This window comes from Solea senegalensis, linkage group LG9 (assembly GCF_019176455.1).
Source record: "Solea senegalensis isolate Sse05_10M linkage group LG9, IFAPA_SoseM_1, whole genome shotgun sequence".
In the NCBI taxonomy this organism is placed as follows: domain Eukaryota; kingdom Metazoa; phylum Chordata; class Actinopteri; order Pleuronectiformes; family Soleidae; genus Solea; species Solea senegalensis.
In genome coordinates, this window is record NC_058029.1 from 9889711 (window position 1) to 9903526 (window position 13816).

At 41.7% G+C, this 13816-nt stretch overlaps 1 protein-coding gene across 25 annotated transcripts in view; it reads right to left on the bottom strand.

Moving 5' to 3' along the window:
• rims2a (regulating synaptic membrane exocytosis 2a) overlaps positions 1 to 13816 on the bottom strand; it is a 117885-nt gene that overhangs the window by 7403 nt on the left and 96666 nt on the right. For 23 of the 25 annotated variants that reach the window (XM_044034585.1, XM_044034582.1, XM_044034576.1 and 20 more), the window contains one exon: positions 7960 to 8204. In XM_044034585.1, the coding sequence (XP_043890520.1) occupies positions 7960 to 8204 (245 nt within the window). The remainder of the gene's footprint in view (positions 1 to 7959; positions 8205 to 13816) is intronic. The other 2 variants (XM_044034567.1, XM_044034591.1) reach the window with 1 other exon arrangement.

Consider the following 13816-nt stretch of genomic DNA (forward strand, 5'->3'; position numbering starts at 1 on the left):
CAGAGGCACCTCAGTCGGCGGGAATGAGAAGAATCTTGACAATTCTACAACGACAACAACAAAAGAGTGTAATGTCCCAGAAGTCGTGCGTAAGAATCTGCCTGGCAGGCGACAGCGATCACAGCCGCGGGCCCTTTGAAGTCTTTCTAAATGATGAGACCAGTGGAGACCCAGTGAGTCTGTCCCTACACACCGTAAACACAACTTGATGGATGTCTCTGACCCTGGCTGCTACACACACACACACACATGGATGTGGTCAAACACGTTTACATTTCCCGCTGCTTTTACTTTGAGGAAAACCAGTCCAGTCGTCTGAAAGAAAGGTTTCCTGTCTTGTGGGTAGTTTAAGTATGATGAGCAGTGTCACCTGAAATAACTGCAATTACCAAACAAGTCACAGTCTGTCTTTCAATTTGCAACTTAAATAATTCATTTTCCTCATTTTCATTGACCATAAAACTAGACTAGCTGTATATAGTTGCTGCAGCTAATGCGTTAACACATTTATCGTTAATCCAACTCATTTGTTTGAGTTCAAAAGTTGCTTTCCGGTGCAATATCATTGCTTTCTGCTCTGAAATAGTTCCATTATAACAATTGAAGCCATTTTTCCCATTGTCCACTGTCTGCAATGAGAATAGATACAATCTGATTCACTCCAAGATGAAACGACTCTGTGTTAGACACTGTGTTACTGGCTCCAGCTCTGATCAGCAGCAACGTTAACACAACGCCAGAGCGGACGCAGTCATTTCACCATCAATTACGTTGTTTTGACAGTCTTGTCACAGGGTCTGCACCAGTCGGCACCTTTCGCAGCGTGATGTTTTGATCCGTACTAATCACGCAGCAATCCAGGTTTGACTGCTTGAGGTGTTTATACTTTTATATTTATAGATCTTAAGTTCTCCATTTTGCTTCCTTCTGTTGTGTGATGCATGTTTGGTGATTCACGGCACGTTTCCTATGTCAAAAATGACTCAACCAGAAAGACAAATGCTTCTCCTGGAAATGGGAAAGGAATCTGTTTTTATGTTTAAAAACCTTGAGTAAACCACTAATTGTGGTGTAAAAGCCTTTTCCTATGGATTAAATACACATATACACATTTAATCAATTTCCTGGTGATTGGATAGTGTACAGTATAGTCGACGCGGCAGTGAGCCACAGAAATGTAGAACAACAGCATTATCGAAGAGCGAAACATGTCAATGTATAACACACTTTTTACCATACATTTACCATGTTATTACAAAGCTGCCTCCCTTGACCTAGTGGTAAAACATAGAGCGCTAACAAAAGAGACAAGGGGAATCAAAATGATGTGTACGAAATATCATCGGTGACATCAGTGCAGCCCCGGTGAAATAAGTGTGACACACAAAATCTCCCCACGTGTTTAGAAAACTGTGACACATACATGTCGTCAGCAGAGTATGATTACATCTCATACTTCTCTCATACTATGTTTTTAACCATTCTCATCAAGTCCTAAAAAACCTCCTTCTCATGCTCCATGATGAAACTGACCACAGGACAAGTGCACGCTTCCTCTTTAAAGGAACAGTGACAGAGGTTTAGCTCTTAAATGCTAAACTATCTGAAGAGGAAGTCCAGTGCGTTCGGTATTTTTAGCAGCAGTTAAAAAGCTAACACTGCAGGGTGGAAGTTCATTTTTAGTCGGGTTCAGATGGAAAGACAACAAGTGTATCACAAACCGCACGCAAGTCAATGCAGACACAGAGGAGCGCGAGCCGCTCTGCAGGCAAAAAAAACAAACCACTGAGCAGCTGGTGGAGGTTCAGAGAATGAATCGACAGTTTTTAAGCTGAGCTCATGATGCCGGCTACATTAAGATAATTAATTTTTTTGGATAAGCAAACACTGCCTGGGTTTTAAAAGAACCTGATGACCTGCTCAAATGAACGCAGTATTATTTTTTTTTGACAGTAGTGTAATCTGTATATTTCAACACAGTGCTTGATGTGTTGAAGAGTGAAACAGAGTGAAAAATAAAAAGAACAAAAGCACCAGCATCAGGAGCAACGGTTTGTTCCTCTACTTAAAATGTGCATTTCATTTCTGCAGCTTGCTGGGATACTGTCCATGTAGCTTTATCCAGGATCGGTTAGTTATCAATGGATCTTCATGCTTGGCTGGTGCCACATCTGATTTATGCCCGCTCTTAATAACCACCAAATAGAAAATAACATCTTGAAAACAAGAACATTGGATAATTAGTCGGGTAATACAAAGTACACTGTCTGCTCGGAGAGACACCGCGCACCGCTCTCAGTGTGAAAACAATTCATTTAGTCCAGCACCTCTGACAGTCGCATCACAGCTGTTGAATCCAAATAAAGTCACAAGTGACTAATGCAACAATTACTGAGAATAAAAAATCTCTAACACCACGTGAAAGTAATCAATTGATAAAGAAAGTGTAGAGCGTGCTACCTTTAGAATGTGTAGGGGGAAAATATAACAGTGTAATAACAGTGTCAGTCAGCTCAGGATGTACACAGTCGAACAGTGAAACTAGACTCACACTCATATCAGGGTGGACAAAAACGTGCTGTGATCTTTTGAACTGCAACTTTCTTTCCCGTATAATTACAGCGCAGACTTGTCTTTCTTGTCTCATGCTCTCCTCATGTTTCTGCTGCAGGTGCACGTGAGATGAACTGTATGGTGACCATGGAAACCGAAACCACGCACCTGCAAAAACAAAGCCCTCTTTTGCATTAACATCCGACGGCACATACTGTAATCGATTCACTTGAGGCATAATTGTACGCAAATGCCAGCGACTGGGGGGGAGTTACTCATACGACTTATACATGTGCTTGTACTTTGCTGGGGTTTCTAAAGTTCACAAAGTTAACCAGAACAGACTCAGGTCCAAGTCCTCAGTCAGCACTTTTACACCGCCAACCGCCAGTTCTGTTCAGAACCGTGGTGCTCTCAGAGAACCGGTCTGGTTTCACACCAGTTAAGAAGAGCCAAAGTTCCGCCACTAACACGGACTAACAGGCAGATCATGAAAATCACATTTGGTCTCTCCTCCACTGACCTCTGCATTACATACACTGTCCTTCCTTCTTCTTCTTCTTCTTCTTCTTCTTCTTCTACTCGCCTACATTGACACATAAAACGCTTGTGTTCCAAACTCGTTTATTTTTTTGGTGTGAACTTGCCAGCCTGTTCAACTGTGCCAAAGTGAAACAGCCAAGTGTGACAGTTAACACCAAACTATCAATACATTTCAGTGAAAAAAACGTGGAGCGCAGTTCGGAGGAAAACTTCTATTCCTGTAAGTGCGTGAATGTAGGTTATTGGTCCTGGTGCTAATCATTCTCAGTAAATTACAGTGGATCCATTTATAGTATTTGAAACTTTAAAAAGCAGAACAATGCCGAGTGGGTGTGTACCCACACACATTTAGGTCACTGCAGAGATGCTCCACTGAGAGCTCAGGCTGATTAACTGTCTCAGATCCCTCTGTGGATTCTTAACGGAGTGGGGAGACTTATAGAGAGAATGATGGACAGAAAAGGATCCAGTGAGTCTTGTGGGATGAAAATGAAGAACACAGAAATGATATCGTGTCAGTCAGGACTAAATGAGAGACTGAGTAAAGGAGGAAAGCAGGACAGGGGTGGGGGGGGTCACAGTGGGGCCCAGGTGTCCCACAGCCTCACTTCTATCTGTGCTGTTGTGTTCTTTTCGTGCATCTTTCTGAGAGCAGCGTGTCTGCTTCGGCCCCAGAGGAGATTAATTAGCAGCCTCAGCAGCGAGTGGAGGGGCTGCTGAGACAGGCGCGCGAGTGAACGCCGAAGACAAATTACCTCGACTGAAAGCGCAAAGTTCAGCTATTTCACCACCTACGAAACGGTCTGTTTGAAGAACTTTAGAAGTCCAAAAACACGTCAGCGTGTGACGTAACAGAGCAGCGAGGAGGGAGCAGGCAGCCAATGCACTGTTCTCGCCATATATTTGAGTTAGTGGATTCTTGGACAGTAAGGTCGCCTAATTAGACGCTCTCTCTCTCTTTCACCAAAGCTTTCGTTCAAATCTTAGTAAAGAGTTCAATTGATGAATTACTGTATGAAAACCAGACCTATTGCTTTAGAGAGGGTCTTCCTTTCAGTGTCAGGTTACAAAAAGTGTGACACTGTGGGACACTAAGACAAACCCAACAGTTCTGGAGCCTGTGCTCAGGAGAAACACAGAGCTATCTGTTACTGACACACCAAATACTCAGACTCCTCCCCACTGATTCAGTCTTTTTCTTATTTATGCTACATTTATGCTCTCCTCTTTAATGTTGGTGCTGAGCCGCATGTAAAAAAAAACTTATTGGTGAATATTTTCAGGACATGAAGACATAAGTTATTAAGGAGTAGACATACTTAAACAGATAGAGTACAATATTTCAAACAAACAAAAAAAATGAAGATCCCTCATACACCGACTATTCCTTCCTTCTAGTCGTGAAGCAGAAAAAAGCAAATACAATGGATTGAATATTCATAATGGCCAGGGTGAGGGAGAATTAGCATGTTTATTACATACTGTAGAGAAGACCGATGAATTCACATAAAGACAGCACACCACACACAAGACAACTCCTTCCCTGCATAAAACAAAATGATTCTTATTGTCCTAACTGTGACAATAACACACTATGGCTGGTCCAATATTGTGGATCATTACTGACTACTATAGAGGGAGCAATGTACTCATACACAATTCATATACAATGATGTATACAGCTGGTGTACAGAGGAGGAGTTGAGAGATGAAAAAATACTTTTCTCATATTAGATAACTTCAGTGTGTGTGTGTGCTTGTTGTTTTGTATGCATGTGCTCCAATAAAGTGACGGAGACATAATTGGGCTAAGACTTTCACACAGTACTGTGTGTCTTTATGAGGACCAAAAAAAACCCATAAACCTCAGACATAAGATTTTGAGTCAATATTAAGGATATTTTACATGCGCTGGAATCACCGACAGTAGTTTGAAGTCTGTTTCTAGATGCCAAGTTTCCTTTCTGCAGAGAAGTATATGAACATTCATTTTCAATGGGTTTGCAACGTTCGACGTGCTGCTGCTGCTGCTGCACGGTTTCAGCTGAGTCAGGCTGTGTAGCAGCAGCAGCAGCAGCAGCAGCAGCAGCAGCTCTGTTTGTGCTGTATGAGGAATAATTGGCTCTCTACTGAACGCTTACAGCCTAATGTACTACGGACAAGAGGATTGCTGAATGTTGAATGGGACAATGAACACAATAAATCAACCTGACGCTGCTTATGACAACCACTTTAATGCAATCAGCTCTAAATGACAACATGCAGAGCTTCAGCATGAATTAACATTATCTTTAACAAAGTCCCAACAAGTCAAACTCTAAATCCTCCATCAAAGTTGGGCTGCCAAACTTTTCTGTTGCTCGGCAACCACGTCGCTAGCAATATAATTACTTCACAGAAAAACGTTTCTCTTAATTCTTTCTTGAACTTTTGGTTGCTTTATTTATTACAGGAGAGTTATTGCGCTTCACCTCCCTCTCAACAGCTAATTAAACCATACCATTTTGTTTTGTTTTGGATGATCGAAAGAGATCAGAATGAACTGAATAATGAACAAATCTCAGCAGCAACCTCCATTTTTATCTTCTTAATCAAAAAGTGGATGCCTTGCAGAGATTGCGGTCCCTTTACACTCAGTATCTGATCCTGTTATTGACTCGTGTGCAAACTATGCAACACGTTTATTAAGGCAACGTGAATCATTTGTATTAAAAGTCAAGTGCCTCACGAGGAGACAAAGAACAGTGTACATGTTCTTCATGGTGGCCACCTGGGAACGCGTCCATTTCTATCTGACTAACCAGTGTTCGTCTATACCAGAGTTGTGCTGCTTGGCTGATCGACTCACTCACCCCCAGCACTGGGCAGTGCGCACACACAAAGTGCCAAGCAGCCTCTTAAAGTGGGCCATCCTTTGATTGCACCCTTATAGAAGTCGATGAGCCTCCCTGGAGAGTGCACAGCAAAGTGGGGCAGAAGGCAGTTTGGCAGCGCACGACCAAATACACAGATCACATGACAGATGCATCCTCGTTCCCACAAACTCTATCCGAAGCACTCAGAGGCACTGAGTGATCTATTGATATTGTGCTGGATTAAAACGTGCCGTCCGCATGGGGCGAGAGTGTGTGCACCCGTGTGTGTGCGTGTGTGTGACTTTGTTCCTGTGATTGTGTGAAAAATGTTAAAAATGGATCATTTCTTTGTTCCTAGAACAAGTGAAGGCCAGAACAGTGGTCTTGTTCAATGACTTGGCCCTCGTTAATAAGGTGACAAAGACATCACTCCTCCTTCCACCTTGGAAATATTGCTAAAGTGCGACCATTTATAAATCAAAAAGATGCTGGAAAAACAAATACATGCCTTAATCTGCACCTACACCGGCTCCCTGTAACATTTAGAGTTAACTTTAAGGTCCTTGGAAATGGGGATGCCGCCTTTGCTACTTACGGCCCTAAACTTTGGAACACACTACCCTTAGACGTCAGGGAAGCCAGATAGATCTTTTTAAACGAAAACTTAAAACTTAAATCTTTTTACTCCAGCCTTCAACTCGCTCCTTTTTATTCTACCCTGTGTTGTGTTTCATTTGCATTTTTGTTTCAGTTCAAAGTCAAAACAGGGGTTTTAAATTCTTGACTCTCGTCTTTTCCTATTTGATTCCACCCTGTGTTGTATTTTACTGTTTTATTTATTTTCCTTTTATTGTGAAGCACTTTGAGCTGCAATGCTTGTAAGAAAGGTGCTAAACAAATGAAGTGTATTATCATCATTATTATTATTATTATTATTATAATAATTATTATTATCATTATTACTAAAAGTAATCCTCTGTCTTCCAATAACCATAACATAAATAAAAACCCTTTCCAGTGCAATAAAAGTAATGGATTGGGTCAGCGGCCTAACAATTAGTAGTAATGAATTACTCAGAGAAAAGATGCAACCACTCACGTGCCAGTCAAATCACGAGCTGGTGGAGTAGAGCGGTGCAGCACCATGTGAGCGCATCGCCCAGCTCCACTCTCCCCCTCACCTTCATCACACATCAATTGCTAAATATTGATCTATGACCTCTGCTTTGCTGGCAAGTCAGATCTGGACAGAAATGTATAAGTGACAATGGTGAGGTTGAATAGAGGAAGTGAAAAAGCAATTCACATGAACAGCAGCGACGGCACACCACCTGCTACACTGTGTGTCAAAGCAGCTCAACCACCCCCGCAAATGATTTTTTGACAAGAAAGTAAAAGCAATCTTTCTACCATCATTTTTTTTTTATAGATATATCTATTCCTGTATTTATATAAAAACACAAGATGCCCCTTTGTACCTATATCGCTCATGTGCACCCACTCTCACATGCACGCTCACAGAGACACAAATACAAGCAACAACATATGTTTGAAATAAAACGTGATCTGGTTTTGCCGAGGTGCAAAGCTGTTATAGTTATAGCAACGAAGCACTTTCCGAATGAAATGATAAATTATTACCATCGCGGAAACACAATAAATCATCAGCTTTACGTGCGAGAACACAACAGAAGAGGTAGAAAGGAATAGGAAAGGCAAGAAAAAAAAACAAGGGAGCTGTATGGAGACGGGAGAATTTCCAGGAGAGTTGTTACCTAGAAAAAAAAAAAAAATAGATCAAAGTTGTAAGAAGTCTTCCACCTGTTTTTTTCCCCCATGTCCAGAGCCCCTACTAGAGTTAAGAAGGTGCATGGGAAAAGAAAAAACTGGAGAGGAGAGACCAGCAGCATTAGAAATCAACATTTAACACAGAAAAACGACACGACAGGAAGCCACAGGACAGATGAGCCCACAAGAACACACACGTACACTAGAGTGGTTGTCCTACCTGTTTGGCTTAGCTGAGAGGTGCTCCTGCTCTTGCGTGACATGCCAACCATGGCCTGCATTTTGGCACCAATGCTGGAGCGCCTCTTCTTGTCATCAGTGCCTACCGTGCCGACCGCCGTGTCCGACTGGCTGCCGTCCGTCTTCTCCAGGTTACACATGTCGCCGCTGATGCTTGTGCTCTTGGTGATGTTCATCCCGCCCGACGTGCCCATTTGCCTGTTTTTCATTTTGGATGCAAAGTCACTGTCAGCCACCGCCATTGATAGAGGGGGAGGCAGGTGAGGACAGGGCAGAGGAGAGAGGAGGCCAGTGGATGTGGAAGGAGAGATGATGGAGGAGGACAGATTAGGAGTGGACACCAGATGAAAGGAGAGGAGAGGGAAAAGACAAGGTGTGGGGTGAAAGGGAGAAAAGGACAGAGTTCAGGTACAGGAGGTTATGGCAGTAGAGTTTAGGCTTTTAAGTGGCTGGAGATTCATTCAATTTAAGATGGAAGTGAATGTGTCTCCACTGTCCACTGCTCTCTTTTTGTTGTTGTTTTTCCTGTAAGCAGTGTTTCTCTGTGTTTCATGTCAAAGTTGTTGTTTTTTCCCCGTCTACTTCTTCTTCTTCTTCGCTGTGTTTATTATTTATTATTGTTCTTGTGCCCAGAAAAAACCCAAACAAAACTATGCGTCCTGTAATTATTTTACAGATTCTGAAATGCTTAGTGAAAATGGACCTGTAGTCCTTGAAATTTGAACATTTACAATCCCCTAACTTTTTTGAGGATTTGTGTGATAGCGCTGAAAGCTCCAGAACAGCAAGTCAAGTAAATCAAGTTCTGCTTTCAAATGAATTTGAAATTGTTTGTAAAAAAAAATCATTTGCTAGTTGCCTGAAACTCAGACATCTTGAAGACAAAAAGAAATACTAAATTCAACTCTATGTAAAGACAAAAACATAATAAGTATATTAGTATACAGTGTGCATTGTAAGTATATAATAGGAAATGCAATTTTCTTTTATTTCCACCGTTTCTTTTCTACTGCTAAAGATCTTCTCTGGTGTCATGATCACAACACAACATTTACACTACACTGCACACAAATTGGAAAAAAGTTGTGTGTTACAGCTCTTCCTGTAGTATCTGATAGGAACTGGTCGTATCACGGTCTCATTGTAGCTCAGCCGGTGAAATCATCTAAATTACAGAACCATTCCATTCAGTCTCATGTGTTCTGTGTTCTGTGTTCTGTGTTCTTAATGGGACGAGTTACGCGAGGCGCCTGCAGCTACTGCTACCCGCTAACGAAGGTGTCTGAACTCCAAGTTTAAAAATACAACTCGTGGAGAGACACAATGACTGAAATGGAGAAGGATGTGGATGCGTTTTGCGTTTTAATTAGGCATTTACTGTCAAGATCCACTGTACAGGTTACATCTGAAATCATCATCTCATGCAAAAGCAACATTTTTGCACTACTTTGACATTAAAAGGTGAGTGATGCTTTGCTCAGGCTTCAGTGGTCTGTCTGACACCCACAGACATGTCAATATGACCCCAAGTTTATACCATATTGTGTGTTTTTTTTTGCAGCCAGAGCCATTGGTGACATAAGTCCGATGCAAAGCCTTTTGTTTACGCCAGCAGCTTCTGCTTTATCTAAGTGTACCTGATCAAATAAATATTGATTGTGGGCATTAGTGGTTTTGATAAGTTTGCATCAGACCTCAAGGGTCTCGACTCCAGACAACATGAGGGCTGATGTGCTACAGGTGACATTTCTAAACTACACTTTTACCCTGTCTTCACAGTGAGTCCATATTTCATCTGCTCAACAAAGGGGGATTATCGCCATATTTCAGCTGCTCGACAGAGGGAGATTATCCTGCCTTTTTCATTACATACAGCGGAGAGGTCATCGCTGCCTATACAAGTAATTACCCAGTGAAGGGGAATCTGCTCAGGCCTGAATAACAATTCATGCTCTGTGAGATGTTTTTTAAAGAGATTAACTAGATGCAAGATATACCCATTTATCCCAGCTGATATAAGGCGGAAGGTGGGGTAGAAAAATGCAAACTCCACACAGAAACGCCCTCGTTCCAACTGGGTCGCCAACCCGGATCTACTCCACTACTCACGACTCCATCGTGTGTCCCATACGGTAAGTGCATATAACAATACATCGAGACCCACAGCTCCTCTACCACCTCTCTCCACCTCTCGTCTTATTACAGTAACTCTACATTCCCAAACAAATCTTGGCACTCAGGACAATCTCTGTGTGAACTGAACATTCCCGCTCGGTAAAAAAATTAACCATCTCCTGGGTATTTTCTGGTGTTTAACCTCAGCCCCAAAGAACACGGTGTTACAGATGCAGATTACACACACACCTTGTATCTTCATCAGGACAAGGTGTTCCTGAGACAACACCATGGAATTGTTCTGTCTCGCACAAAAGCGGTTCTTGTTGTTGATAGAGTTAATTACATCCTGTGTGATGTCTTCAGTAAAGGTCCTCTGTGAACAAGGCTTCATCTTTACATCTTTAAATAGGCTTCATTTTTAAAGTGAGAAATAATGATACAGTGTGGTCATTATAGCGTTGTTAAAACAACAAATCCAATGGTGGCCGTTTGCACAGTACTGTATATTAGACTCTTCAGGGGCAAATCCCCTTATTATGAAAAGTCACGCACGGTTCCTCCTGTCCGAACACATTCAAGCCCTCATCTTGTTCATCTTCCCCGTGAAAGATCAGTGCCTTTTAATCAAGTGAGGCGGAAAATATGGGTTTCCACGGCAACTGTGCCCCCAGCCATAGCATTAGTATGCCCACATGGCTGTCAAATCAGCGACAAAGTTTTGTTTGTCAGAGACTGGAGCGAGCAGAGAGTCTGAGGCTCGCGCTGAAGCGTTATCACCAGCTGCAGAGGTAATGCAGCGACGGCTCTCTTCCTCCATTTACCAGACAAGCTGTTGTTGAGCGCTGAAGGTGGAGAGGAGGTTAAAGTACACATCGCCCCCTTCCTCTTAGTAATGGCCAGACTCTGGCCTTCAAAACACCAGTCTTTACTCTCCCTCACATGAATGAACCGTTACCCTGGCAACAACATTGGACGAAGGAAAGCGCCACGGTGGAGAGGAGATGATGTGGGATCTAAAAGTGCTGATGGAAAGCACCTGACATCCTGAAGAGCCTTTCTGTGCAGTGAAAGGTCCCTCTGACTAAAAACACACATGGCACACCATTGATGCTTGTACACAAAGCCAGAGTGGACATGCCTGTTTAATGTGTAGCAGATGCATATTTACACTGTGGCCTAAATACATAAGAGATGAGTCATAAGTAAATGCAGCTCGCAGCAATTCCTGACGAATCACGCCGCTCTATTGCTCATACACTGTGCGTAGACGAGTAGTGATGAAAACATGTGGCATCTAGTTGCATCTTATCAATTACATGGTTGTTTGCTCCCAATCTCATGTAGACACATGATTGATTCAGTAATTACAGAAGCAGCCATTCATTTTACAGGCTGATGTGCGTCAGATAAAAGAAAAGACTATTTTCTAACCTGAGCATTAGCAGTGCATTTCACACTGCTAAAAATATAACACAGCTCAATTTAAGGATATCATTTGATAACAGTTTGAAAAGTTGTGAGGAAATAATGGTTAAAACAGTTTATTCCGCTTAAATGATTTACGATGAATACGGCAAGCTTTAAAATGTGGTCTTTGGTTTTATTGAGTGTTGTGATTCCAATTAAAGTATAATGCCATTAGAAAAAAAAGACCAATCAATTTAAAACTGTACTTTCTTTGTTACTTATTTAAGATTTACGTGAAATTATTTCCATTTGGCAGAAATGGAATGAATATTAAATATCTGTACTGATGATATTCACCAATAGATGTGGCAAAATCTTACACACTGGACCTTTAATTCATGAACTTACTTGACTGATTTACATAAATCCCAGCAATGGCTCATTGGCTTTTTTGCAAAATGACTGCACTACTACACTACTCTTCCCCAGGTGTGGCCGAAACAACAACAAAAAAACATTCTTATTACTTCTATTATTGATTTATGAGCTGATTGTATTCATGATATAATGTTGTAAAAACATATTGATTCGTACTGTAGCTGTCTGGAGCATGTCAGCATTTCAATTTCTGTTTTATTTTGATTGGAATATTAAGTCTGAATTGAAAATATTTCCTCAAGTTCTCGTTACAATCACAAGGATTAGAGTTTCCAGTGCCGGTGGAGAGTGTGTGTTCAAGGGCTGTGGTGTTACAGAGAGAAGGTGAAATGTTCTCAGGGGTTTTCTAGAAGTAGCAGGAGGAAGGAGGGGGGGGGTGCACAGGGACAGTGTGGGACTCAGACAGACAGCTTGTGAATACACAGACAAAATACTGATGAAACGCCTCAGCAGGGAGCCGCACAGACAAACAGCAAAGCAACACAGCAGACCACACAGCCTGAAAGAAAACTAGCAGACACTACAGGACACTGTTGTATCTGAAAATGCTCCCTAATCTGAAACCATAATGTCACAGTTCTCTACCTGTATATACTGTAGTGCACCGTGCACCGTTGACCAGCAGGGATAATCACACTTAAGAGGGTTTAATCTTACAGCTTTTATCTTGATGCGTTTTCCAAAGGAGACGCTGAGCCGTAAGAAGAACTAACTAAGATCCTGCTGTGAATGTGATTTGAAAGCGAGGACATCTTATTGGGAGCATGAGCTCAGCCTGTATCCCACTGAAGGATTCCAAATCAGTCTGTTTCTGCATCTGCTTGACATACTTTATTTTTTTTAATTTCTGCAAGTCGAGCGCTGTTCAGAAACGAAGCTGCACTCTCCTGTGGCCACTGCGAAAGTGTGTCATGATAATTACAGATAAATGTTACAACTAAAGTGTTCTACAGTGCATGCATCCACATGCCGTGTATGTGTATGATTTATGACATAAAAAATTATAAAATAATTATAATTCTCATTATTTCATGCTACGAGCTTACATATGAAGAGCTAATGCTAACGTCCCTGCAGTAAGTCGTCTCACTCCTCCAGAATGGCACACGAGGCAAAGGTCACCAAAACTGCAGTGTGACACTGTAATGTGTTTGCAAACATCAAAGTGTTCATCACAGAGAGATGTCACACACTAGTGTAGGAATACGAGCTAATACAGATATATAGGTTTGGTTTTATTCATCAAATTCTTGTGATATCCATTGCCAAGCCGATGAATTGTACGGCTTTTTTATGTGTGTTTTTCCTGAGGCAACATCTCGGTCGATCAGGATGATTTACAGAGCTGAAGTTGTGAAAAATGTAAAATATATTGACAGTGAAATCTGTGGATGAGTGATTTTAGTTGAATTGTCTATAACTATCTTTTCTGTGCAGCAAAAAACAACACTAATAATATAGAGATTAGGGTAGATATTCATATTCCTTCCCATTACCCTTCCTTTATCCCACTTACAGTCCAACCTATGCCCCACTTACACCTCCATATGCAGCAACTGTACATTTTAAGTGTTTCATCATCAATCTGTTCACAAAAATCCTATAGTCACTGGTTCTCGGAGCAGAAAGGGCTGCAGAGTTTTTACTGTTTCAATTGTGTCCATGTTAATCTTTATTTACTTGTAATGTGTCAAAGTGTTGTCTACTTCAGTACTGGTGAGGTTTAATAGGACCAAATGTGTGTTATTATTACGGGGAAAAGGGTGGAGGATAGTCACAACACTTGTTCAAATAAACGTGCAGAAGTCAGTCGGTCACTGGGAGCTACAGGTCAGCTAGGTTGTTAGTGGGAGTCTACAATTGGAGGCTGCCAC